Source organism: Mesoplodon bidens (genome assembly GCF_964165515.1).
Source record: "Mesoplodon bidens genome assembly, chromosome: 2".
In the NCBI taxonomy this organism is placed as follows: Eukaryota; Metazoa; Chordata; class Mammalia; order Artiodactyla; family Ziphiidae; genus Mesoplodon; species Mesoplodon bidens.
In genome coordinates, this window is record NC_138177.1 from 47,041,874 (window position 1) to 47,068,523 (window position 26,650).

Consider the following 26,650-nt stretch of genomic DNA (forward strand, 5'->3'; position numbering starts at 1 on the left):
AAGAAGGATGTTTAACATCTAAGACCATGTCTTAAACACACACACACACACACACACACACACACCCCTCAGAAATCTGTTCCCTTTTCTTTTCTAATTCCTACTCATTCTCTAATAGTCAACTCAGATGACACCTCCTCCCGGAAGCCTTCCTTGTTTTGGTGTGTTTACAGCTCCCCATGCTCCCCGGTAACACAGCCCTTGTCAGATTGCACCGAGGTAACCTCCTTCACTGGCCTGTGAGGGTGGGGTCCAAGCCTCTTCAACTCTCCTTCACAGTGTCCAGCATAGTTTCTGCCCATTTTTTGGCATCCAATGCCTGACCAATAAATGAATGGTAATAGTAGCAAGTGACTCTTGAACACCTAATATTTGCTAGGCCTTTACTAAATACTTTATATGGATTCTCTTATTTAAATCCTTGCACAATTTTATGAAGAGGCACTAATAGTATAATAGTAATAATATTTTCCTATTTTCCACATTTTCTGAGGAAGCTGAGGCTCAGAGAGATTAAACAACTTATTATTAGTCACACAACATCTAAGTGTAACTGGAATTGTTGAATGAACAATTGAATGGATGAATGAAAAGACCTGCATTTGAGTCTTGACTCCACCCTTACTGCTGGGTGATTTTGGGTAAATCACTTACCTCTTTGGGTCTCAGTTTCCACACCTCTAGAATGGGCACAATTCCTTATCCCTATTGCAGAGAGTTGTCTATAAAGGAGTGCTCTCAGAAGAGGAAAATGGCTGCATTGTTCAGGGATGAGTTGGTTCTGGGTGTGTGTGTGGAGGCTCCCAAACCCCCACCTCAAGCTATCCTCTGGCCCGCAGAGTACCGCCCAAGAGCTGGCCTGACTGCCTGGCACTGAGGTGGCAGAAGGAGCTAATGTTGGCTGCCGGCCTATGGGTACATGAGTGGAGCAGAGACTCGAGAGACAGACACAACTGCCCCCGGGAAGTGAGGAGGATCAGGAAGTGGGTGCTGCCGCACGTCTGGCAGAGGGGCTGAGTTTGTCTTTGGAGCCGACGTTTAAAGAGAAAACCTCTTCCCTCTCCCCCCTCGGGTGTCGCGCCACACTGTCTACCACCTGCTCGAGCTGTAAACAGCTCTCCTGGCTGCTGGGAGACGGTTGTGCATCTCCAGCGCTCAGTGGAGTGGAGGCTCCACACCAGCAACTCCCTGACCACACGAGGTGGGCGGGCGCCTTGGGCCTGGTGGGGAGGCAACTCACAGTGACTGGATGTGCAGGCGACTACTGGGCTTTAACTCCTCCATGACGGGCAGCTCCAGGGCCTCAAGGGGTCTGCACAGGAGCGGTTGTCACCTCCCACTGCTGAAGTCCACACAGGCAAGGAGGGGCCATTCTCTAGGCCGCAGTCTTCCTGTCAGAACATGGCCTGAGTCTGAGCTCGGTCTACTGTCAAGGTTTGAAGAAAAAAATGTTCAAGGGAAACACTTGGGAGGAGAATCAAGGACAGAGGAACCCCCTCCCAAACCAGGGAGACTTGATCCCCCAATTCACCCAGTACAGAGAGAGACCCGGAGCCGGGAACTCAGAGGCTGCAACTCAGTCTGCCGCTGTACCCATTTGGACAAGCCACCTCACTTCTCCGGCACTGCATCTTCTTCAGCAAAGGGGACTCACGGTCCCTGCCTGACTTCTCAGGGTTGCTGCAAGGATCCAGCACGCAGTGTGTGTGCTGAGTCTAAGGAAAGAAGGGATGCTGAGACGCACAGAACTCTGAGTGCCTTAGGCGTCAGGCTGGCAATGTTGGTCTCCCAGTCCTGACTCTGCTACTTGTTCTGTGATCTTGCCCAAACTCTCTGAGCCTGTTTTACATGTGTAAAATGGAAATAATGACATCTTCCTCATTGGATTGTTGAAGGGGATTACACGTGAAAGTAATGTAAACCCACCGTCTCTCTCCAGTACCACAGGGGCTTGTTCTTCCCCTTTCCTGCTGTTTCATGGGAGGGAAGACGATGGATGGATAGCAGCATGCACACGTGTGTCTCTCTGTCTCTGTCGTGGTTGGGGTGGACAGTTAACACAGCCACCCTCCACTGTGGCTTGAGAGGTTCCTTTACATGCATGCCACGGCCTAATGTTGGTGAGCTCCACCTGGGGGAGTGGCCGTGGCACGGTTCGGAGGTGCATAGAGCCGTATACACAGGTGAGGTGTGCCCTGTCACTGTTCTGGGTCCAGTGCCTGGGGCACCTCCCTCTCTGCTTCAAGCTCCTCCATGAGTCCAGGGGCTGCCTGACATGAGAGGATCCTGAGGAAGGAGACATGTGGTCTTGGGGCAGAGGGAGTGCCTGCATGCTGAGTGTCCCCTCAGTGTCAGGGACAGTGATGAGTGCCTTCTTTGGTAGCATATTTAATTTTATTTAGCCTTGCAAGGCTGGTATCAACACCATTTTTACAAATAAAGAAATAGGAGACCCAGGGAGGTAAAGGAACTGGAAAATAGTTACCTAGCTAGTAATTAGCAAAACTGGGATTTGAACCAGCTTGCCAGATACCAAGGTGAATGCTGCTTGTGATATACCCACTAACCCAGCCACTCCCCTCAGGGATTTCCAGACTGTGGGGAACCACAGCCCCTGTCCTCAGAGAGCTTCTAGGCTAAGATGGAGGCAGAACACAAGATTTTGCAGTTAAGAGAAATTGGCACAGGCCGAGCTAAGAGGGCTGAGACTTCTGGGACAGAGGCTGCTAGTGGGCACAGGCCTGGCCTGACCTGCCATCTGGTTTCCTTTAGGCCCTGCCTGCTTTCTCTCAGGTTCTAGGGCCTGCATGTGCTCATTTGCACAGCTACCTCGATCACAAGTGCAGGGAAGCTAAATCAGGAGGTGTTGCTAACATCACGGCAGCAGAAATAATCCCATGAGGTCCATGGAAGTGAGAATGGAGGAGGTGGGCTAGAGAGGCAGCCCAGCCGACCGTGGGCTGGATCCTAGGGCTGAGTGTTGTGAGGAATTCCAGGAGACCTTCTCTGCCACCCACAGGTAGCATGCATCCCTCAAAGAGCACTGGGCCAGGTTCAGAGGAACCTGGGTTCAGTCTCAGCTCAGACACTAATCAGCCAAGCTATGGCCTTGGGCACTCACTGAACCTTCTTGGGCCTCTGTAAAATGGCAACAACAAAATCTGCCCTGTCTATCAGGCAAGCTGAAATGCTTTGTGAGGAGAGCTGTGTGCCCCACTATCATTTCACTGAGGTGGGGAGCCTCTTGCCTTCCCTTCTCCCACCCTGGCTCCCTGCCTTTCCTCTCTCCATATGGTGGAGGTGGCTGTCCATTAACAGAAACAAGTCACACAGGTGGTTTGCAAGGGACCTGGCAGGGATTTGAATTCCTGTTTCCTGCAGGGTCCAAGACAATGCCTTTCCTTTTTCTGGGCTCCTCAGACAGGCTTCTCCCCAAACAAGGGTGGGGAGGGTTACTTCTGGGCCAGCATTAGGCTGAATGCCATTGGGCCTTGCTTCTCACCCACACTGCAGTCTGAGAAGCTTGGACGATAGGGGATACTGGGGAACATAAGACGATAGTCCTTATTCTCAAAGTCCTCACAGCCTCATGGGGATATTATTGTGTGAAACACAAAACCCTGGTTTGGGAGGCAGCTGACCTGAGTTGCAGTTCCAATTCTGACCACCAGCTCTGTGACCCTGAGGGAGTTACCCAGTCTTCTCATCTGTGGAGACGCTGCCTTCCTCCTAAGATGATTGTGGAAAGAGGAAAGGAGAGACTGTATGTAAAGCTCAATGCCAAGTGGTTACTATAGGAACGCTGGGAGGTGGGCTAGGCAGATATCAGCTCCATTTTAGATGAGGAAGCTAAGATTCTGAAAGGTGATGTAATCTGCGAACACAAGTTTGAGTCTGATTAGAACCCAGGCCCTCTAATGCCTGTCACACGCCTGCCAGTGTTTTGTTATCTTGAGCCTTTTGCTTCCTTGTCCCACTGGTGTAACTCTGTTGGAGATAGTGGGTACCAACTATGGAGGTCAGGGAGGGAGAGTTTTGGGCGGTCAGGCCTTTGTGGGATTTGAAAGTTGGGCACCCTAGAGTTGGACCTTCCAATTGGCCCATATTGTTGGTATTCATATCAGCTGGGTGAGGGACACCACTTTGGTGTCCCCACCCTGTGCCTGCAGTGCCTGTCCTACCTGATTCTTGCCCGGTTGAGTCCCCAAGGCCCATTATTGTCAGCGATCTGCATTTTCTTTTTTGTGGCTCTGAGCACAGCACTTTGAAATTTTTGTGAATGGTGGATGGAAAAGAAAGGCTTCGATATAATAAGCTTCCTCCTCTCCCACATACATCATAATGTGAGATTCCCGCATCGAGGGTCATGGCGGGATGTGAGTGATTTCTTGGGCTTTGCAGAGTGGCAGAAGGGACTGAAAATATGATCATTGATCAATGCTCAGAGAAGCTGCCTTGCCAGGCCCCTGCTCTGGGATGCTGCCAGAGGCTCCATGCTGCTCCATTATCCTGGCGCAAATCACAGGGGTGTAGGGCAGCTCCCTGAGAACAGACTGTTCCCTACTTCCACCCAGGGACAGCTGTGAGGGGAAGGGCTGGTCTTGTAGTTAGAACCACCTAATTAAGTGGCTTAATGTATTGAGCTGGATGACTTATAATGGAAAGTCACTGGGTGACTGGGACAGAAACTTGGAATGGAAATCTCAAGGATTCTATGGAAGGTCCCTCATCTGGGTGGGCTGGGTGCAGGCTCTTCTACCTGCCAGGAGGGATGTTGTGGAGAGAAGCAAAAAGCTTCAAAGTGGCTTCCTCTTACCCTCCTTCCTACTTTATTCACATTTAAAGTGGTTATTGATATCATTGGATTAATGTTTACCATGTTGGTAACTTTTCTATTCATTGGGTCTGTTGTTTGTTTCTCCCCTACCTTCTCTTTTCCACCTTCTCTGGTTTTAATTGAGCATTTTATATGAATCTACTTTCCTTTCTAAAAATATTATTGTGTGCCTTACTATGTACCAGATACCATAGTGGGTGCTAGGAATACAACATTGAACCAGACCTGACTCCTGCTCTCGGGGGACTTGCAGTTATATGCTCAGGGAGGAAACACATAATTTTACTGATTGTCCCACATGGGGAAGAGGAGGGCATCAGCTCCCACCTTGATCCAGGGGATCCTGCTGCATGCTGTCCTGGGCAGGGGACTCTGTGCCCAGCCTGTATCTACCTGGGCAAGACTGGGTGCTTCCCCACCTTCCACTGCATCAGGATCCTCCTTATCCCCAGCCCATCTCTGGGGCTGGGGCAGAAAAGAGGAGGAAAACCTGGAGCACATGCAGGGCTTTGAGGGGCAGAGCGGGGCAGGGCTCCACAGGGCTGATAGCTGTTGCTAAACTCTGCTGCATGCTGCTGCCTGAGTGGCTGCACTGGTTCCTAGATTGGGCCTGGCCTGCAGCTTCATGTAAATGTTCCTGCACACTGTGGGGCTCAGTGAATAGGCATGTGTTGGGACGTAAGACAAAGAAAGCAACAAGAGGCACCAGGGAGGGATGATGGGAAACTGCTGGGTGCTGGGGTTCTTAGCACTGTTATCTGGGCTCCAAATTCCACCAACCTGGATGTGAAGTGGGGAGAAAGTCCAGGACCTGGGAGAATATGACTGCAACTTCTTCCAGGTCCCAAGAGCAGGACTGTCTTGGGTGGTGGTGCAGCAAGAGGGACTGAAGTTAGATCCTGGGTAGGACTTGCTTTCTTTTTTTTTTTTTGCGGTACGCGGGCCTCTCACTGTTGTGGCCTCTCCTGTTGTGGAGCACAGGCTCCGGACGCGCAGGCTCAGCGGCCATGGCTCACGGGCCCAGCCGTTCCGCGGCATGTGGGATCCTCCCGGACTGGGGCACGAACCCCTGTCCCTGCATCGGCAGGCGGACTCCTAACCACTGCGCCACCAGGGAAGCCCCTGGGTAAGACTTTCTGATGTAAAAGTACAAGCAGTGGAATGGAGGGAGGCCTGAGGGTGAAGGTGGGACCTTTCTTTGGAAACAGGACAAAAGTCTCCCTGTCCTCTCTGTCCTCCCACATCCTGCCATCTGTGGCATCTTTTCTAGAATAGAGGGCTAGATGCTATGGACTTTAGGGAGTCCTGAAGGCCCAGGCAGCTAAAGCAGAGAAAAAACCCAAGCCCTATGAGAGCAGTTGCCTCCTCAGGGCGAGCATCCCTGTCCCCCAGGCCAGCCCCTGTGACTCCAGGCTCTGGGCACTAGGGCACTGGGTCTGCTGTCTGGCTCTCAGTGGACCACTGCCTTTGGGCTGCTCTGGAATCTGTATATTGTCTCTCTGGCCAGAGTTGGATCATGGTCCCTTGAGGGAAACAGGCCTTCAGGCAGATGTTGAGTACTCTGTGATTCCAGATAGGCCAGGAGATATGCAGAAGGGAGGTGGAAGAAGGGGCATCATGAGCTCCCCCTGAGTCTGCCTCCCCCCTCTCCAGTCTCTACACTGGCCACTTACTCAGGAGAGCTTCACTGCGCTTAGCCAGGAAGTGTGGCTTCTCCAGGGCCCTGTGTGGGGTTTGTGCTGGGCTCAGCAAGCTCCCACATCCCTACCTGCTCCCCACCCAAGACTCAGATGCTAGGCAGACAGATCAGGGAACACAGACTCATTCTGTACCAAGGTTGAGTTAGGTAGGAAAGCTGAGTGCACAGTAGATACTAAAGCCACGTGGCCAGTCTTTCCAAAGTGAACCAAATAACTTTTTCTTTGTCTGTGTCACTGCCACCTGTTTTGTATCTCTTCGGGAGCTGACTGTATTTTCTGGGGGAGTCGGGGACATCCTTGGGAGAGGCGTGGTTATAACAGTAGGCACCAGTTGCCACTATTCACAGAGGGGCCTCATGGTCACAGTGAGCCTGCCAAGCAAGTCTTCTTGTGCCATTATGCTGAGGACAAAAGCAAGGCTCAAGGAATCTTTACTTGGTCGAGGCCACAAGCTGTTAACTGGTAGAGCCACAGCTTGAACTCAGATCTGGCTCTGCAGCACTCTTCGTTCATTCCTTCATTCATTCACTCACAACAAATATTTATTTCTCTTTCCATTCCATGTTGCTCCCCATCTTCCTCTCCATGGGGCACATAGCTGGAGCATGAAATCCTTAGAGGGGGGACTCCCTTCTGGGGAGTTGTGTGTGCCTCTCAACTACGGCCCCTAGGCTCCCCATCCCCAAACTGGTTTTCGGTGTTCCTTCCCTCCACTGGTGCCAAGCTCACCTCTTTGTATAAGATGATCTGACACATTTCAGAAGAGGGGAACTGCCAGAGCTTGGGAAACATCTCATTCAGTCCTACGTTATCCAGATGAGGATAGAGATGCCCCCAAAGGAGAGGAGTTTCACCCAAGGCCAGCTCATTCCCTCCCAACAAAGCCTGGACCAGAAACGAGGTCTCCTGCTTCCCACTGCAGTGAGGTGCTCCAAGGGAGGACTGCCCTGCTCTGGGGGTCCTCATGTCATTGCTGTCCTTGCAGGCACCTTGATGGGCAGTGTGGGCCCCCTGCTCTCTCAAGCCTGGGGAGCTCTGCGCATTTCCAGCTCCCTCCTGCCCTCACCCTCTTGATGTGCCAGCCAGGCTGCAGGATTCCCTGCCACCTCTTAAAAGTGACCGCTGTCTGCAAAGACCAGAGGGGCTGGTGGGGAATGATTCAATCAGCTCCCTTTTCCTATAATGTCAGGTCTTTCCACTTAGTTGGAAAAGAGATTTGACCCCCTTTACCACAGTGGTCATCCCAGTAAGGCCTCACTGCGCCAGCCACTCATAGGTCATTAAATCCATATGCAGACAGGATAATTTTTTACCATACTGCCGAATGAGTCAGAAAGTCTCCCACAGGGCTTCCCTGGTGGCGCAGTGGTTGAGAGTCTGCTTGCCGATGCAGGGGACGCGGGTTCGTGCCCCGGTCCGGGAGGATCCCACATGCCGTGGAGCGGCTGGGCCCGTGGGCCATGGCCGCTGGGCCTGCGCGTCCGGAGCCTGTGCTCCGCAACGGGAGAGGCCACAACAGTGAGAGGCCCGCGTACCACCAAAAAAAAAAAAAAAAAAAAAAGAAAGTCTCCCACAGCAGGTGGGGTAATTTGGCCTTGGTACTTTCACCATCCTGGCCTTACCCCCAAGAGCCGGAGAGAATCAAATCTCAGAGCAGGAAATGGCCAGGAATGCTGAGGTCTGGGTCCAGTTGTCCTGAGTTTACAGTTCAGGTCAGACACCCTCTTCCCTGAAGACCACCCTGTCACTCGGATGTGAGGCTGCACTGGTCTCAGGAGTTAGAGGACTGGGGCTGGGGAGGAGGTGGCTGCATCTCAAAATTACCTAGGGGATTGTGTCAAAGTGCAGTCCCTGGGCCTCCCATTGCCTGTGTGGGGACATCCTGATATGCCCCGGACTGCGGGAAAGGGTTGGGGATTGTAGGCAAGTATACTTTGAAAATATGCCTTCCCCAAACCTGAGAACCTCCCTCCCTACACTACCCTCTGCAGCCTCCTCTGGATCAGGTGCACTGAACAAATCCCAACCCCTCTTTGTAAGGATGAGAGGATGCAACCAGAGAGGAGAGGGGCTTTGTCACAGGCACACAGGCTTGAGGTAGGACTTGCGATGTCAGTTACCTGTGCCACCTTTGAGTCTGGGGTGGACGCCAGGAACTTTGGCCTTGTATGTTTTATTTAGCCTGGGCTGCTCTCCCATCAGACTGGGCACTCCCTCTGCTCAGGGGCTATACCTTCCCCATCAGATGGAGAACTCCTTTAGGTCGGGGGCTATGTTTTTTCTGCTCACTCCCAGATTCAAGGAAGGGGCTCTGAATCTGAAGCAGGGAGAATATAGGACGTTCAGTATAGAGGACGCTACTGGGTCACATACATAGACATAATTGTTTTCCCAGCAGACTGTTGAGTTGTTTGTCCTCAGAACGTGACCAGGAGTTATTTCCAAGGCCCATTACACTACTAGCCTAACTAATGTATCCAGCTCTGTTCTTTCAAGGAGTTCAGTGTCTGGGCCCGCTCTCTACAGTTCTGCAAACTAGCCTTGAGGGTGTCCAATGGAGCCCCCTTTTGGGGATTGGTGACACTGATATTTAGAGTTGGTGGGTGATGCCACAGGTCCTGAAGCAAGCAAGATTCAAGGCACGATTATTAGGACCCAGACATCCAAGTCCCTCTCCAGGGTCCCTGATCCAGACTCCCCCGGGGAATGTTAACGTTAAATATTTGGCCCCAGGAGTGTGCTCAGTGCCTTTGATTGTATCCGGTTTCCTGTTTCCTTTGAGAGGGAGAATTTCTCTGAAGGAAGTGGTTTATAGTCCTAAAGCCTTACTTCCCTGGTCTTGAGATCCAAGTTTCCAGTTACAGCTAGCTGAGATCAACGATAAGGAGGGAGGCAAGGAAGGAGGTCACCAGAGCTGTGGAATATCGCTCCTTCTCACAAGGCAAGAAAGTGGGAAGGGAAGATGGAGGATTCGGTCCCAGACTATCCAAACTGCACGTTGCAGAAAGAGGCAGACATGCTCCATTCCCCTACCCAGCCGCATGCCCAGGGGAAAGATTTTTTTCATCCAGGGCGCTGTAATTGCTTCTAAGACTTCAGCTATGCCTTTCTAATCTGACTGTCTCTAATTGAGCACCTACCATTTAATCCTTATCTGTGGTTCCCTGACGTACTCACATGGTAGGTCCTCAATTAATCATGAATGATTGAATAGTTTTTTTAAAATTTATCATTTGTATTTATTTATCATTTATTTATTTATCATTGAATAAAATGTATTTGCCATTGAATAAATCATAAGCGTTTGAATAAATGGATATATGGATTCATGTATCCATTTTTACGTCTAGTTACTCAGTCATTCAACAAATAATTATTGAGCACTTTTCTAGGTACTGGGAACGCAGTTGGTGAAATTGCAAAATGAATCTCTGTCCTAATGGAGTTACATTCCACTGGAGAGAAATAGATAATAAATTCCTAAACACCTACGTATTTATATCTATATCTAATCGAGAGAGGAAGCAGTCGGGGTGGGGGGGTAGATGAATGGATTCAGAGAGTCAAGAAGTGATAAGCTCTATCAAGAGAATTAAAAACGGCAGAAGGCTACAGAGTGACGGGCTTCTTTTGCAGGGTGGTCAGGGAATCTCCTCTGAGGAGGTGACATCTAAGCTGAGATCTGGATGTGGGGGAAGGAGCCTTCCCAGCCCTCTCAGGGAGGTGAGCAGGAAGTGCAAAGGCCCCAGGTGGGAGGTGCACACAAAGAAGTGTCCAGCAGTGGGGTCTGGACTTCCTGAGTAAGTGCAACAGGATTGGCAGTAGGGGAAGGGCCCCTGGCCAGAGAGCGGTCAGGGTCAGGGTCAGGGAATGGCCCCATCCTCCCTTCAGTGGACGGGATCAAAACATGAGAGTCATCCTGATGATGCTTTCTCTCACCTGGACATCCAAACTCAGCAACAGGTCCTGTTGGCTCTGTTCCCAAACACATCTGACAGCCAGGCACTCCTCCCCACTCCCCACTGCCACCCACGAGAGCTCACCACCTCGCCTCTTGCCTGGATGGCTGAAATACGCTCCCCGTCGTGTTCTTGCTTTCCCTGCTGCACACAACACACTCTCCACACCGCAGCCCGCAGTATCTTTTAAAAACAGAAACTGGATATTACTCCTTTGCTTACAATGGCTTTCCCTGCCCAAGAATAAAACCTTGGAACCTTTTGTGTGACCTGCCCAGCCCAAGTGGCCGTCCCAGACCACATCTGTGACTGCCCCGCCCTGGCCCTTGCCTTCACTCTCGGGAAGCCCCCACTAGCTGCTCCCTGAGCCACTCGGGCCTCAGGACTTTGCCTGCTGGTACCTCATGCCTGGCTGCCCTTGGTGATCACGTCTCTCTCGGCTCAGTGTCTCCTCCCCAGAGAGGCTGTCCTGAGCACGTACAAAACCTAAGTCAGCAGCACTCCATGCCCAGCCACTCGCTCTCAGGGTGTCCTATTTATTTCCCTTGGTACGTCTCAAACGATCTGTTTATTGGTTTATCCCCTGCCTCTAGAATGTTACTTTCCTGAAAGCCTGTTCTCTTCGATATCCCTGAACCCGGCACTTGTAACCTGGCACCTAAAAGCCCTCCGTGAATATCTGTTTAATGAATGAAAAGGGAGGGTGCCTCAGCTGCCTACTTGCCCCGGCACTGACGACTAAACAGCTGAGCAGATCATGAACAGACCAGTCTGAGGGCTACAAAGAGGTTGAACTTGGAGGGGGGAGGGAGGCCCCCAGGCAGACCTGCTGCCATCTTCAGAGCTGCCCAGTCCAGGGGGTTACCTGAAGCAGGGGGGGTCCACCATGACTCGCTTCTTCTGTCCTGGACCTCCACCCTCTGAGCCCCCCTTGTCCTCCATCTTCCCAAAGCGGCAGAGCTGAGGTCCTTCGTGGGCTTTGGACTAGGACAAATCTCAGTCTCAGAAATTCCATCTCTACCTCTTACTCACTGAGTGACCTCGGACATGCTTCATAATCTGAATCTCAGTAACTGTGGTTAGAAAATGAGAATAATCATCATAATAATGCCTATGTCACAGGGCTGTCTACTAAGTGGGTGCCAGCACATGAAAAGCATCAATAAATGTTAGCTTTTATTAGCATTGTTATTATTACTGTCCATCAGTTAACTATTATTTTTTAACATCCCCCCTCCCTTAGCCTCCAGGACCGCCTCCTCTCCTATGGCAGCCCTGCCAGGGTGTCCAGGGGAGTAGCAGAGGCTTCCTCTGCCTTGCCCTATTTGGGTACAGGATTCGTGGCCCTCCTTCCCTAACTTTGACCTCTAAACCACACTCACTTATTCTTGCAGCAGCTATATTATGAAATACTTGTCTGTTCAGCTAGGCCAGCTCTTGGCAACAGGAGACTCTTCTGCCTCTTTCCTTAAGCTCTCCCTTTTCCTCTTGGAGTCTCTGCCACCCCAACTACTCTAGGTACCCAGTTTTTTCATTTTTCTCATCATCAACAAGAAGATACTGACAAATAAAGTAATTCATACTATGGAGTCAGTGTTATCTTGGCTTTAAAAATAACACACAGAGAGGGCGATTCTTAACCCAAAGGAACATCTCACCAATGGGGCGTTTTATTTATGCACTATGTGGGAGCTACAGGAGGGGGCAGGGCCCTCCCTGGTTTCTTCAACGACATCTTTAAGGAGCTGCCTGCCCTGCTTGCCTGTGGACAGGGCTCCACTTGGTGTTCCAATGCCTCCATTCTGTTGCTTCCCCTTTGTCTGTCTGAGACTGCACACTCCTGAGGGCAGCCATCTCTCTGGCTAGCTCTCACAGGGCTGTCTATAAAGTTGGGGGTTATGAGGCCTTGGACCATGACTTGGTGGGACAAGTGTTTGTGGCGCATTCAGCACGCCCCACCCCACGTGCACCCTAGGACTTGCAGCCTCTGCTTCTCTTTCCCACGTGTAGGGAGAGGTAAGCTTTTCTCCCAGCTCTGAGAGGCAGCCCTGCCTGTGAGAGCCTGCCCTACCTCAGCCAAGGTCCTGGGTCCCGCCCTTTCCCACCATGGAGAAAATAGCAAGGAAAACAGATGAGAACTGATACCCTAAGCTGCAAGGTCTGCTGGGACCTGGCCCGGAGGAGCCCCAGGAAAGTTTTAACCCTGGGGCTCCAGGCAGTTGGGAAGGGTGAGGGGAAGAGAAAAGGCGGGCACCTCTCTAGCTAGAAGTTACCTTCTCCTCTGTCACCTGGGACACTGTCAGAATTCACCTCCTCTCTTGGTGGGTCATCACTGCCCAGATGTGGGTGCTGGGCGAGATACCTCCTCCCCTAGTCCTCAGGCTGGACGGCAATACCAGAGGTCACCTTGTCTACCCCCCTTTCTCTGGGTGGTACCACCTTTGAATAGGGTCTAGCCATTCCTATTTCAAAGCTTGTAGGAAAGGGATGTTCCCAATCTGCCAGTCATCCACATCTAAACAACCCACAGTCAGCCTGGTGCCCTGAGGAGAGCTGGTCTTGGAGTCAGGAGATGTGGGCAAGTCGTTGCCCATTTCTGGACCTCGAGTTCCTAATCTGTAAAATGGGGATTCCATTATGCGCTGTACTCACCTCACAGGGTGGTTACGGGGATTACCTGGGACATGAATGTAAAAGGGCTTTGTAAAAGATCAATATGCCGTAAATCATAGCTGTGATGGGCTGTGATAGGGGCTGCCTGGCCTACATCCTTCCTTCTGCAGCTGCAGCTCCATTGGGCTCTGCTGAGGCTCACCACAGGGACCTGCCCCCTGCCTGTGACAGCTGTGGCAGAGTACCTTAGCCTTTTTTTCTCTTTTGATAGAATGACCTGCACTCCTTTAGTCTCACCCCATGGACTTGCCCAGAGCTTCTTTCACTATAGGACATGTGGGAAGCACTTTAAGCTCATCAGAAACAAACCTTGAGCCAGATGTTTACAGAGCCATTAGGCTGTGTTTGCTGAGCATCTAGAGAGAGCAGGGTTTCTCAGGTGCGTGTGTTTTCAGGGGCTTGGAGGATTAGGAGCTCAGGCACAGGAATGTTGGTGGCGTGCTTACAGAGCATTTCACATATGTTAGCTCATCTGAAGTGGGTCCCACAGTCTCACTTTACAGGGGAAGAGCTGACCTAGTAAGTTGCAGACCTGGGGCCCAGATATGGATCTCTGACTCCAAAGTATGCACCAGGCTGGCTATCCTGCTGGGGATTCAAGAGGTGGAAATAGGCTTTAGTTACAGCAAGAGAGCAAGGATTAGATCTAAGAAAACTTCAGGAAGGCAGAAGCAAACTGGACAGATTTCAAGGCCCCTTGGAGCTTTGGGGACACAAGGACCCTATGACTACAGAGTAGGGGATGGGGCACCACACTTAAGGTGCTGGACTCATCTAGGGGCCTCAGTTTCCCCACTGGAATGATGAGATTAGAAACGAGGTTGCTTATCTAGTGCTTGCTTTCTAGATGGGGTGGGGGTGGGGTCCAGTTTCTCCCATCCCTCACATCATTCCCCTTCCCACTCCTGTAAAGCCTTCAAGGAGCAGTAGGCTTTGGTCCAGGGTGAGAGGGACCTTAAGAATCATTGCTGTGAAGGAGAATGCCTCAGATTCCGCAGGCACGGGACAGAAAAAAACGTAGTCAGAGGGAGGGAGGCCTCCGCCTTCACACCCGTGGGTCTCAGTAGCCGTTCACATGCTCAGGAGGGCACTCCATGCATCTCAGAAGCTACATTGGAAAATAACAACTGGGCAAGCTGCTGGGCTGAGCCAGCTCCTCAGCACAGAGCTGGGCGGGCCCCAGCCCTTGGCACTAGCTCCAAGGCCAGTGCGTGGGCACAGGACATGCTGGCTGCTGGCTGGATTGGTTTAAAGGGAAGTGGGGAGGCCCCCCTCCTCGGAGGGGCATCCCGTCAACCCTGGGGGCAGGGGTGGGGGAAGAGTCACGGCCCATGGTCAGCCTCATCCATTTTCCGTGTCATCCAAATGTTTTCATCATCTGTGTATGTCATGGCATGAAAAAGGTTGGTAGCTCTGCCCCTTGACATCGTCCTGCTTATTTCCTTCAAAGGACATATCACCACCTCTAGTTGTCTTGTTTATTTATTTCCTTACTTTTGTGTTATCTATTTCTTCACCCAAAATGTGAGCTGCATAGAGGTAGGGATTCTTAATCTTACTCCTAGCACAGAGACCAATGCCTGGCACAGAAAGCACGCAAAAGTGAATGGATACACCCATGCATGCATGCATAAATCGGAGTCCCTTGCACGTAGTCCTCAATGAAAATCAGTTTTCTTTCCTGAGAATAATTCCCAATTAGCTTGGGGGTGGAGAGCTGGTTCTTGAGATCAACCCCTCAGGAGATAAGCACTGTACATGACTGAAAGGGGAGGCGAGGTAAGGACAGAGGTGGGAGATGGGGGCACTGGCAGAGATGGGACGCAGCCAAAAGGAGGGGGTGGGGAAGGCTTTTTATGATAGTGTGTCAGCTGGCCCAGGGGGAGGGGTGGTTTGTTAATCACCTTGCTGTTGTGGTCAGTTAGGAAGCACAGCGCTGCCACCCTCCATGTGGTCTTGGGCAGAACACGTGACTACTCTGAACCTCAGTTTTCTCAGCTGCCAAATGGGCACTCATTCTGCTGGTGCTTTTCTACTCCATGGGAACTGTCACGAAGCAATGATAAGGTCACCAGTGGGGGTGCGCCAAGCACATGTGAGCAATCTTTACTTTGGTAATTTTAGTAAAACTCCTAAAGGAATTCATCTGTTATTTTCTTCTCTGTTTTCTCCCACCCTCAGCAGTAGACATGAACCAGTGCATTGCAAGTTCTGGCCTAAATTTTAGATCCCAAAGACTTGACCCTCTAGCCAAAGACATGTGCCTCCCCACTCGCTGGGCCCTGGTTGAGCAGGGACCTCCTCTTAGAGACCCCCAGGGGCTGGGTGAACTGAGGAGGGGACCTCATACTCTGCCCTCCTCTCCCCCAGGTACAAGACAGTGGTGACTACCCGAAGGGCTGTGGTGGCCATCGTTGGCTGCTGGATTCTCTCCTTTGTGGTGGGCTTGACACCTATGTTCGGCTGGAACAACCTGAATGCAGTGGAGCGGGCCTGGGTGGCCAATGGCAGTGTAGGTGAGCCCGTGATCGAGTGCCAGTTTGAGAAGGTCATCAGCATGGAGTATATGGTCTACTTCAACTTCTTTGTCTGGGTGCTGCCCCCACTGCTGCTCATGGTCCTCATCTACCTGGAGGTCTTCTACCTGATCCGCAAGCAGCTCAACAAGAAGGTGTCGGCCTCCTCTGGCGACCCGCAGAAGTACTATGGGAAGGAGCTGAAGATCGCCAAGTCGCTGGCCCTCATCCTCTTCCTCTTCGCCCTCAGCTGGCTGCCCCTCCACGTCCTGAACTGCGTCACCCTCTTCTGCCCTACGTGCCATAAGCCGAGGCTCCTCATGTACGTCGCCATCTTCCTCACACATGGCAACTCGGCCATGAATCCCATCGTCTATGCCTTCCGCATCCAGAAGTTTCGGGTTACCTTCCTTAAGATTTGGAACGACCACTTCCGCTGCCAACCTGCACCCCCCATTGAGGAGGACCCTCCAGAGGAGAGGCCCGATGACTAGACTCCACCTCCTGCCCCCCGCTGCGCACACCTGGGGCATCTCAGCCCAGTCCTCACCTCCTTACTGTCTCCCTTGTCTCCCTGGCTCTTCCCTACTGGCCTTTGGGCTGGGAGTGCCCTGCCCCTCGAGGTCCTGGAGGAGTTTTGGGAGGGAAGTCCATGGGGAAAGAACGAGGTACCCTGAGGGGAGGAGGAAAGGGGCTTGAGCCTCCCCACCTGCCTGACCAGCCCACAGGCAGCCCAGCGCATCAGGCTGAGTGGGGCTTGGGGACACTGAGACTGCCATGGGGCCCTGTGGGCCGGGAGGGCAAGCTCAGCTCCCATGGCGGGAAGAGAGGGGAGTCTGCTTGTCTTAGGTGGTAGTGGTGCAGCCCTGGGACCAAGTTTAAGGAGAGGAGAATATCCCCGCCAAGATGGAGAGAAGGAGAGAAACTAGATGTCCTGGCCTTGTTTCCTCTCCTGTTCTGTAGCAGAAGGTGGCCAGAGCCACTGACAGGCAGGAAGCAAGGAGCCTCAGTCCCCACCTCCCAGAACCCTGTGTTCCTGGCCATGCTGCATGCCAGGGTGCCTGCTCTCTTTGCCCTGGGGATTCCAGGGTTATACTTGGGAGAGGCCGAAAGAGCGAGTCCAGAAATAATTTCCAGTATTTGCTTTATTCTCCACTAGCCCTTGGACCTGAATGGGGGCTCCGAGCTCTCGGGAGCTAATGTGGAATGGTAGGTGTGGGCCTCAAACAGCCACTGGGAGACAGTGTTGAGCCCTCAATTCTTGCCCTGAGCCTCCCATGTAGGAGACTTGGAGTGTAACTGCCTGTCCTCTGGGCCACCAGCTCTCGGTGATGGCCATGTGCCCTCCTAGGTGACACCCATCTCTGTTGCTTCTGAGCCAGATGGAGAGGAGAACCCCAGACATGCCAGCTCTTGGGAGCATTCTGCCTGCCTGGGGAGTGGATGAGGAAGGGAAAGTGGGCTGCTGTGGTCACGCTGGGATGAAGTGTGACAGGGTGGTCAGGCCAGAGGAGACTACCCTCCTGGGTGTATGGGCAGGAAGGTCTTACCAGAATTTAGGTACCCTCAGTACCCCTGACACTTAGCACAGTGTTCATGGGCTTTGAGGCTCTGTTGTAGAGTCTAGGCCTTTAGACTAAACCCTTGGGGAAGGGTCCACTCCTGGCCAAGCCCAAAGCTCCTTATACAGAAGAATGAGGGGCCAGGTTCTAAGTGTGAATAGCAACTCCAGACATGATTCCAGGCCCTTCCCGCTCTCAGAGGTGGGATATCCCCTGACTCCCAGGGCGGGCCACTTGACTAATAAAAGACTGTGAACCCTCATGGAGAACGTACCCCACCACTGTCTGAGGGCAACAAACAACCTCAACACAGAAAACGCAATGGTGGGGGGTGGGGAGAGGTGAAGGGAGGGGGGACTTGGAGGCATTTGGATCAAGGAGGGTTCCAAAGAAGGGTGTGTCTGTTCCTATAGTTATCCTCTTAGGGTAGCAAACTCTGCATGTGAAAGGAGATCCTAAAAAATCTGGAAAAACCCCGTGACACTGCGAGCCCCCTCCCACTGGCACCTTCCTCATGGTGTCAGAGGTGGAGACCCCCTCATGGTGACACATTCAACACCCCCTTCATGGTGACGCAGTGCCGCCCCCATCATGATGATGCTCATTGTCACAGAGGCCCCTACACTGTATCACCACACACCTTTATTCAAGTGCTTCTCGCGCAGTGTACAACTCCCTGCAGAAGCGCTCCAATCTTTGCACTTTCCAGGGCCCCTCATATCCAGGAAGCCTGGCCTGGGGCCTGCTAGGCAGGTACCAAGGAGCAAAGCCATCAGTCATCACTATGAAGATGGGGACCTCTGGCCTCCGTGGAGCTTGATTCTGGGCCTGGCTGCCCTGAACCCTCAGGCCCGCAGCACCTAGCAGAGAACATGTTTCATGAGCCCCTGCTGTTGGGCAGAGCTGGGCTATACGTGCCCGGCTGAAGGGGTGATATGGGGAGTACGAAGCAGTACCCCTCTTCCTTTCCCAGGCCTCCTTCCCCTTAGGCCCTTGGGCCCAAAGCCCAGGTCTCAGCTCTGCCCACTGCAGCTCCAGGATACATCCTCACTAGTCCAGGGCCTCAGAACCACCTGGGGAGGGCAGTCAGGGCACGGATGTTGCCCCTACTTTTCTGACTGAGAAAACAGGTCCAAGGGAATGCCCTGGCCTAAGGTCTTTCAGAGCCAGGACTAGATCCTGTCCTCTGACCATCCACTGAATCCCTTCCACTGAATGCCCATCCCTTCCAGGCCTCACCAGCGTCACCCTGCCCTGCAGCGTCTGTGGAACACCCCCAGGACTGTGCGTGTTCGTTGCCTGTGACTGCAGATTTGTGCTCAGAGCTGGCTGCCCCCTTCCCTTCTCACTCCCACCCCTGCTCCTGGCCTCCACCCCCAGAGGCAGCAGATGGAATGCATGCAGCCATTTACCTTCCTCTTCATCACAGCCTCCACCAGTGGCTCTTCAGTGTGTGGCTGAGGCTGGGAGAAATTTGAAGGTTAGAGCTCAGGGAGGGGGTGGGTGTCTGCTGGGGACCCGAGTGGGAGGTGAGGGGGGGGTGAGTGAGTCTCATGCCCTCACCCCAGTGATCCATCTGTCTACGAGGCAGACTCTACCGCCTCCTTTGCCCACATTAAGCCATCCTCCCTCTTGGAAAGCCCTTCTGACAGCCTGACCTCGATTTTCACTACCCCTGTCTTGCCTTGATTTTCAGCGCTCAGCCTCGTCTAGTCCAGCAGGAGAAGAGGTGGCTTCTCCTGGTCTCCCATCCGTTGGAGGGCTCCTAAGGAGTGACCCCTCTCAAGCCCTCACCTTTGACCTCCAGCCGGCAGTCCACAGACGCCTCCCCCAGCACATTGACGGCCTTGCAGGTGTAGACCCCGGAATCGAAGGGGCTGGGTTTCCGGATCTCCAGGGTGCAGACACCTTGCTCAGAGAGGGCACGGTATTTGGGGTCACCCCGGATGTCCATGTTGTTTTTCATCCAGATGATCCTGGGCTGGGGAAGCAAGGTCAGAGGAGAGCTGGGAAGTTTGTGGGCCAGGATGAGGGTCTCGAAGGCCATCCTCCGCTTAGGGAAAGATGCCTGGGAAGATTCTTCAACACCAGTGCCCCTGCCCAGGGCACAGCAGGGCCCTGCCCCTCACCTTGGGTGATGCTCGGACACTGCAGAAGAGCTGTGTGCTGTAGCCAGGGGTGGAGGTGTGGTCAGCCAGGGGCTGGGTGAACGAGGGGGCTTCTGAGAAGTCTCGCTCAACAAAACTTTTAGGTTTGGCCACAATATCTGGTTTTGAGGGAGAAAGTAGGGTGAATTTGAGGTTACAGGAGGAGACCTCTTAAGACTGACCTCATCCATTTTCTTAAAATCACTACAGCTTACACTTAGGTATCCCATCTAGTCTACACAGCATTCCTTTGCAAGGATAAATTTGTCATCCCCAGTTGACAGATGGAAAACTATGACCCTTCATAGATGAGGGACTTGCCCAATATCACGTAGTGAGTTTGCGGCTTAAGCAATGGAAGGTCGCATGATGACCATGGCTCTCTGAGCAGAGAGCTGGTGGTCTGGAGGAAAATTAAGGGTGGGAGACAATCCATTTCATCCCTGCCTCCTCCTCTGGAACCCCATGGCAGGACCCTAGGCTCCTGGGGTCTTTGGGAAGCCAGGCACAACCAACATGCAGGAGCTTAGAGGCAGAATGTCTCAAAGAGGCAGAGGAAAGCCGAAACTACAGCTGGGTGAGTCACAGAGGGGAAGAGAGAGGGGAGTGGGCAGCAAAACCAAACAGATGAGATGATCTTGGCTGAAGGTGGAGACTAAAAAGCCAGGGATTCTACATTTCATTTCTGTTTGTCTTTGGAGACTCGACTGGCTTTCTTCTTTTAAACGAAAATGTCTTCCTAATTCTGTGCAGTTCAGGCTAGTGTGTGCTTTCTGCAGCCCGCACAGACGGTACGGGGGAGGGCCTTGGAGCACACAGGGTGACAGGGAGAAAGGGCTTGGAATTTCACATTTGACGCAAGAGGACCATGTGACTGTATAGAGACAGTAAATACCCATATCTCTCTTGTCCATCTATGTGGTGTTATATTAGGGTCGGGAGTTTGCTTTTAGCAGACTCACCAGTCTACCTACCCACACACATTGCCCTTCAGAGTAGCTCCCTTGGGACACTGCACAGGAGACCCAACGACTGCTATGATGTTGGCAGCCATACGGCATCTTTAGAATAAGTGCACAGCCTCCCAAGGGGTGCTTCTCATTTGCATGGGTTTGCTCTGATGTGTTTGTTATAATCAGTCAACCATATCCATTTCTTTACAGTCACGCCGTGTGAATGTGTGCGTGTGGGTAGCTGTGGAGTGGGTGTGGAGAGGGCAGCAAAAGCTCTGGCAAGTGGGCACCCATGAGAAGGACACCGGGAGGGGTGCTGACACACCAAGGAAAAGTCAGAGACAGGGAGAAGGGTCAGCATGGCAAGACCTAGCTTGGTTTCCGGTCTTGGACCCAGACCCACCTGTCTTCTGGATGTGGGCGAGCTCCTTGGTGACGGCCGCCGAGGCACTGAGTCCACACCGGTTTTCCGAGAAGACTCGGAAGGAGTAAGAGTTACCCACGATGAGGTCTGAGATGGCGCAGGTCGTCGGGTGGTAGCGTTCCAGTACTGTGAACCATTGCTGCAAGGACCCTGGGCCTGTCATCCTCACCTCCCCCCTACCCTCCCCCTCCCTGCTCCCCCTGTGGCCTCTTCCTCAGAGGGGCTTGTTCCACACCCCAGCCCTGGGAGGCTGAAACATCCAGCTTTGGGTCTGAGGGACTTTAAATTGGGAGAAGGAGCCCCTGGGAGAATGTGACCTTGCTGGGGTCCTCAGAGAATTCTAGAACTTTACTGGTCAAAGTGTGGCCCGAGGTCCTGCAAAGTAAGAATCACCTGAGAACTTCATAGACGTTCAGGATCTCAATCCCCACCCCAGACCCACTGAATTAAGATCTGCATTTTAGCAAGGTTCCCAGGTAATTCATATGCACATTACATTTCCAGAAGCTCTAGAGCTTGAAGGGCCTCCGAGAGCCACCCTTGCAGTCTTCAGGAGGAAACTGAAACCCAGAGATGAAAGAGATTTGCCAAAAGCCACACAGGGAGTCAGGTTAGTGGTAGGCAGACCAGAGCTCTTCAGTCCGTGGACTCTTAGTGGACAGGCCTTCCCAGACACCTAGGCCACTTCTTCCCCCCCAAACCCAACCCCAGTCAGACCTTCCTCTTCCCCGTACTCTGCTCTAGCAGGCCTCACCCCTGTCTTTTTGTCTGCCTTCTGCACTGTGTAGCCCAGGAGCTCTGTGTTGCCTGTGTCCTGGGGTGGTGTCCACTCGAGGGCAGCGTTGCAGCCCCAGACATCCAGTAGCCTGATGCTGCTGGGGGGTCCAGGGTTCTCTGTAGGACCAGAGTGTGAGAGAGAGTGAGGGGGAGGGCTGGGCTTGCTGCAAAATCCCCCCAACCCAAGATCTGGCTCGCATCACTCTCTCTTGGCCTGACCCCATTGGCCATCAGTTCTGGGGCAGGAGGTGAGGTCTCTGGGTCCCCAGCAAGTCAGCCCTGCCTCCCCTGGCCCCATACCGATCACCAGGATGTCGATGGCTGCCTTGGCCTCCAGGCCTTCCAGCTGTACAGTGAGCTCATAGCAGCCTGAGTCGGAGCGCTGGGCTGAGCGGATGAAGAGGATGGAGTCCTGGTCCCCGGTGTGCACATTCACCCGCTGGCTGTCCAGGGCGTGACCGTTGTGGGTCCACGAGGCCTGAGGCTTGGGATTCCCCTGGGAGGGAGGAGCCCTCAAGGTGAGCGCAGAAGGCGCCAGCACCCCCACACCCACTCAGCTCCAGGGATCCCTGTGCCAGGGGAGCTGGCCCCATTGGCCCTTCCGAGCAGGGGCAGCAGAGGCTAGAGCCACAGGTGCTGCCTAGAGCCTCATTCTCCGGATGTCCAGCCAGCCCCGGGGCCACCTGTCCTGTTCACCGGCTGGAGAATCACAACTGAGTCATGTGTACAACAGAGGGAGGGTGAGGCCATCTTGGTGGGTGGGTCTCAGGCAGACCTCCACGGGGATCCTGACATTTCCTGGGCTCCTCTAATACACCTCAGACGGGGGCCCTTATTTCACCCAAGCTCTTATCCTGGGCAGGGGGCATACTCACCTGGAAGGGGATTTGCAGGTTAATCATCTCTCCCACCTGACGGACATAGGTCTGACGAAGGTGGCGGGGAACGCGGATCTTGGGGGCCTCTGCATTAAAGCGAGAGGCTAGGCTTAGCACAGCAGGGGGGCTGCTGATTGGGGGCTTCTGTGGCAGGGGCAGGGGACAACTGGAGAAGGCTGCTGGCTGGGCAGGAGGTCTCCTGAGTGTGCTCTGAGGCTGCTTCCTTGCGGACAGGGCAAAGCTCACGCCCCAGATCCAGGGACCCAAATCCCCTGAGGCCCTTGGGGACTTGAGAGCCAGGAGGTTCCAGGAGGGCAGGGCCTCCACGGTGTGAACTAGTAGGCATCCCGGGCACTCCCTTGGTGCCCTGACCCTGCCAGGCTGGGATTTGCCCTGCAGCTCTGGTATTCCTGGGCTCCAGATGGACCCCAGCTGGCTCCCTGGCTCCCCCTGGTGGGCAGCGTGTGCTGCGCCTGTGGGCCTGCATTCCCTGGAAGGGGGGCAACACTGTCCTCCCAGTCCCCCTTGCCTTTCTGCTTTGAACAGCTCAGGCCTTCAGAGAAGCCCCTGTGAGACCCATTTGCCCACTGCTCTGTCTCCAAGCCATATGGGAGGATTGGGATCTTTCCCTTTTTAAATGAAGCCAGAGCAGACCTACCCCCTTCCTTCTCCCTTACTCCTGCCACTACCTTTCAGTGTGCGGTGGGGAAGTCCTTCCTGACACTTTACTTCAGCCCCAGGCTACGGTAGAGAACCACCTTCCTGACTATCACCCAATCAGGTGCAACCACTGAAGCTGTTGGGCATTCCAAGGGATGCTGCAACAGCCCCTGCCACCATCCCCCTGGGCGGGAGCAGGGGTGGTGGTGGCTGAGGCTCCTCAGTGGCAAACAGGTGGCAGCAGTTGGTCAGTGGCACGCAGGGCAGAGAGGGAGGGGACAGAAGGAACACGGCGTCTCTGAGGATTAGCTGTGCAGGCACTTGGCCCTGGGAGCATCAGGCGTGGAATGTTCCAGGGGCAGCTGCAGGGGGCCAGGAATGCTTGGCAGCTCCAGGTGGCTGAGGAGGGACAGCTGAGCAGCTGAGGATTCTGGACAGGGTCCCCACCCTGCGCTGCCCATGAGGGGGGCCTAGCTGGCTGCTCCCTGTTTGTTCACAGCTTCCTCCCCTCTTCTCTCCAGGAAATCCCCTTCCCTCCTGCCAGAGGAATTTTAATGGAGTAGAGGGTGCTCTGAGTCTAGCTGCCTCCTTCAGGGTTAGGCCTTGAAGGAGAGGCCCCTGGCCCCTGCAGGCTCTCAGAGTCTGAGATCCCTGGGCCCTGAGGAAAGGTCCAGGATGCCCACCAGCCCCACTCACCAACAAGGAGGGCTTCCTGGCACTCCCAGGCTAGAAGCAATGAGTCCATATTGAGCTGCCACCTGGGACCATGTCTCACCCAGGCTCAAAGGAGGGGAAAGTCCTCTGGTTTTGAAAACCACCAGAAAAAGACTCCCTGCTGCCTGGTAAGACATGAACTGTCCTGCGTGGGAGTCAGGTTCTGGGACTGCCACTAATCGGCTAGGTGACCTCAAGGGAGTCCTGGGTGCCTTTGGACCTGCTTGGCTTGGCTGGACAAGCCGTGACAGTCTACAATTCTACACTCCCAACGCCCTGGTTCCCACATCTCTCAGACCTTAGAGTTGAAAAGTATTTCCTTGAATCCAGACTTGACCCCCTTCTGTGGCCATGAAACCCCCTCTGTCTGGAGGCCTTGTCCAGAATTAGGGGGTCAAGATGAGGAGGGGGGAGCAAGGAGAAAGGTGGAGAAGGCCTCAGGCCACCTGCTGGCCTATGTCTCTTGTCACCCTGGGGCTCTGGGCTGTCCCCAGAGACCTTGGATCCGACCAAATGACTCACTGCCATTAACAGACTGAAACCTGATCAGTCCTGGGAGGACTTGAGGCTAATGCACCCTACAAATAGAAATCTAGCAAGGGGACAGCAGCTGGCCTCCCAGGTTCCCAGTGTAGCACTGGCCTCTGGGGATGGAGAAACCTTCACCGGCCTTTTGCAGGGCATTAATCTTCTTCCCACTAGGGACGTGGTGCAGCAAGAGGCAAGCAAAGACTCCTGTCTGGAACCCAGGCCATATGAACTGAGCAGAAAATGAACTTCCATGGCCGCTGAAGGAATTAAGTTAGCTAGGAAGAATGTAATGACTCTAAACATTGGGACTCTGAGGCAGGTGACCTGGGGAGCTTGAGCTCTCACTTCTGGAGGTCAGGAAGCTTGGGGGCTGGGCCACTCAGGGAAATGGCCTCTTTGACCTCTAGAGGCCCCTTGCTGCCGAGGAACCTGGGACTTTCTTAAGGCAGAATGGCGATAGCAGGTGGCTTGTGCACGTGAGTGTGGGATGGGGGGAAATGACTGCCCTGTTCGCTCTACCCATTGGCCTCAGTTTCTCCATCCATTAGGTAAGGTGCCTGGGAAGGGCTGGGGAGCAGGATTTACCAATGATCTTTTGGATGTGGACAGGCTCGTCCAGCACTGCTGGTGGGCCAGCCCCTGCCGAGCTCACTGCAGCCACACGTACGAAGAACTTGTCACCTACAGCCAGGTTCCGCACGGTCTGCTGGGTCACCATCATGGGCCGGGAATTCACAGGCACCCACTCCAAGGCTGAGAGAAATGAAGAGAGTGCAAGGTCCTGGCTCCATGGCTGTGGGCACCCTTCTCAGTGGGGCTTCCCTTCTCGCTGATGATCTGAGGAAGCTGACCTCCCTTTCTGGGACTTATTATCCCTTTGCCTCCCTGACTTCTTGTTGTCAAATGGCGTCAAAGACGCCTGATGTTAGAACCCTTGAGTGGTGGCCAGAGATGGGTTTGCCGGAGCCCAGAGAGGGTTGGACACATTTGCCAAATCACACAGCAAGGTAGGGGCGAAGGCAGGCTGAACTTGACTGCCACGGAGGTGGATAACAGGATGCTGGCATGAGGAATTTGGCCAGAGCCGCCCGTCCCCTATTTCTCCTCACTGCCTCTTACAACTTACCCTCCCCCTCAGCTTCTTTTGCTGTCCACCTCCTGCTTGCCCTCCCCAAGGAGAGTCCTCTGAGACTTAGCACCTCCTTCCTTCTCACAGAGGAGTGCCCCACTGTCGCCTACCCTTTTATCTCTGTTACTCAGAGGCTTCCTGGAGCTGGAGGACAGGGGGCCTCCTAAGGCCGTTTGGACATCCTCCTGCTTTCAGAGGTGCGTTGGTGGAGCAAGAAGCTGTGTGTGAGTGGCTTGAGCGGACTGCTTCCTCTCCCTCCTTCTGTATCTCCCCTTGGACTGACCCAACTGCAGAGTCTGGGGGCTTGTCCCTGCTGCCCTCTAAGCCCACCTCCCCTGGGTGTATGCAGGGCTTAGCCCACAGCTCACCTCCCTCTCGGCGGAGTTCCAGAACATAGCCCTGGAGCCCCAGCTTCCCTAGCCTCTCCGGGGGTTCCCAGCTCACAGTCACCGAGCTCTCTCTCACGTCCTCCACAGCCAGCAGCAGCGGGGCACTGGGGACATCTGAGGGAGAAGCAGGGGGAGATAAAGAGGTTCGTAGCCAAAAGCTCTGCCCGCAGCACTCTCCGCCAAGGCTGCCTCCCTCCTCCACCTGCCCCGCCTCTTGTCACCTTCACTTGGAGGTGCGGGTTTAGAGGTTGCGGGGGCAGGTGCCTGAGGGGCAGGCTCCCGTGGCTTGGGAGCCTGCTCTTCCCCGGCAGACTTCCGTGCTGCCACTTCTCCAGAGGGCTCTGTGGTGGGCACACTTGCAGACTCAGAGGCAGTCTCCTCCGGACCACAGGCAAGGGCTTCACAGGTGGCTTTTCCTCTCATTGCAAGGATTGCTGGAGGGTCAGGCTGGAGAGCGCAGGGAGCAGCACTGGAGGGGTCTGTGATTCCAGGGTGCCTGGGACACCTAGGTCCAGGCTTATATAGTCAGGGGGCTGCCCCACCCCCAAGCAAATGATTCCCAGCTGTGGGGTCAGGTCAGGCAGGGGGACTGGGGGGGTGCGTGGGGAGGCGCTGAAGCCAGGAATAGCTCTGGCGGAGGACGGCAAGGGTCCCCTGAGGAGTGCGCGGCCTCGTCCATCACCCCGATTGGATCTCAGCAGGCAGAGTTCTGGTGCCCAGATGGGAGGAGGGTACAGATCGGTGAGATGGGACATTGCCAGGAGCCTGTGCCAGGGGTCAGGGCAATGGGAACAAGAGCTT

At 53.9% G+C, this 26,650-nt stretch overlaps 2 protein-coding genes across 3 annotated transcripts in view; one reads left to right on the forward strand and one right to left on the reverse strand.

Annotated features, from left to right (window-relative positions):
- Positions 1 to 18,515, forward strand: part of ADORA1 (adenosine A1 receptor) — a 35,059-nt gene extending 16,544 nt beyond the window's left edge. Inside the window, exons 2-3 of one of the 2 annotated variants that reach the window (XR_014015219.1) lie at positions 15,540 to 16,894; positions 18,480 to 18,515. Coding sequence is in view for 1 of the 2 variants with exons in the window: in XM_081226123.1 (XP_081082249.1) it covers positions 15,540 to 16,179 (640 nt within the window). In the remaining variant the exon portion in view is untranslated. Of the gene's footprint in view, positions 1 to 15,539; positions 17,510 to 18,479 lie in introns of those variants that run through there. The other variant, XM_081226123.1, reaches the window with a different exon arrangement.
- A 443-nt stretch (positions 18,516 to 18,958) lies between these two features.
- On the reverse strand, positions 18,959 to 26,272 carry MYBPH (myosin binding protein H; the record flags this gene model as incomplete). Its single annotated transcript, XM_081226122.1, has 9 exons — positions 18,959 to 19,228; positions 19,377 to 19,513; positions 20,751 to 20,910; positions 21,526 to 21,665; positions 21,849 to 22,044; positions 22,424 to 22,512; positions 24,917 to 25,084; positions 25,829 to 25,963; positions 26,071 to 26,272. The coding sequence occupies 9 exons, from the start codon at positions 26,270 to 26,272 to the stop codon at positions 19,013 to 19,015; spliced, it is 1,443 nt and encodes a 480-aa protein (XP_081082248.1). The 3' UTR covers positions 18,959 to 19,012.
- Between the last annotated feature and the right edge of the window lie 378 nt (positions 26,273 to 26,650).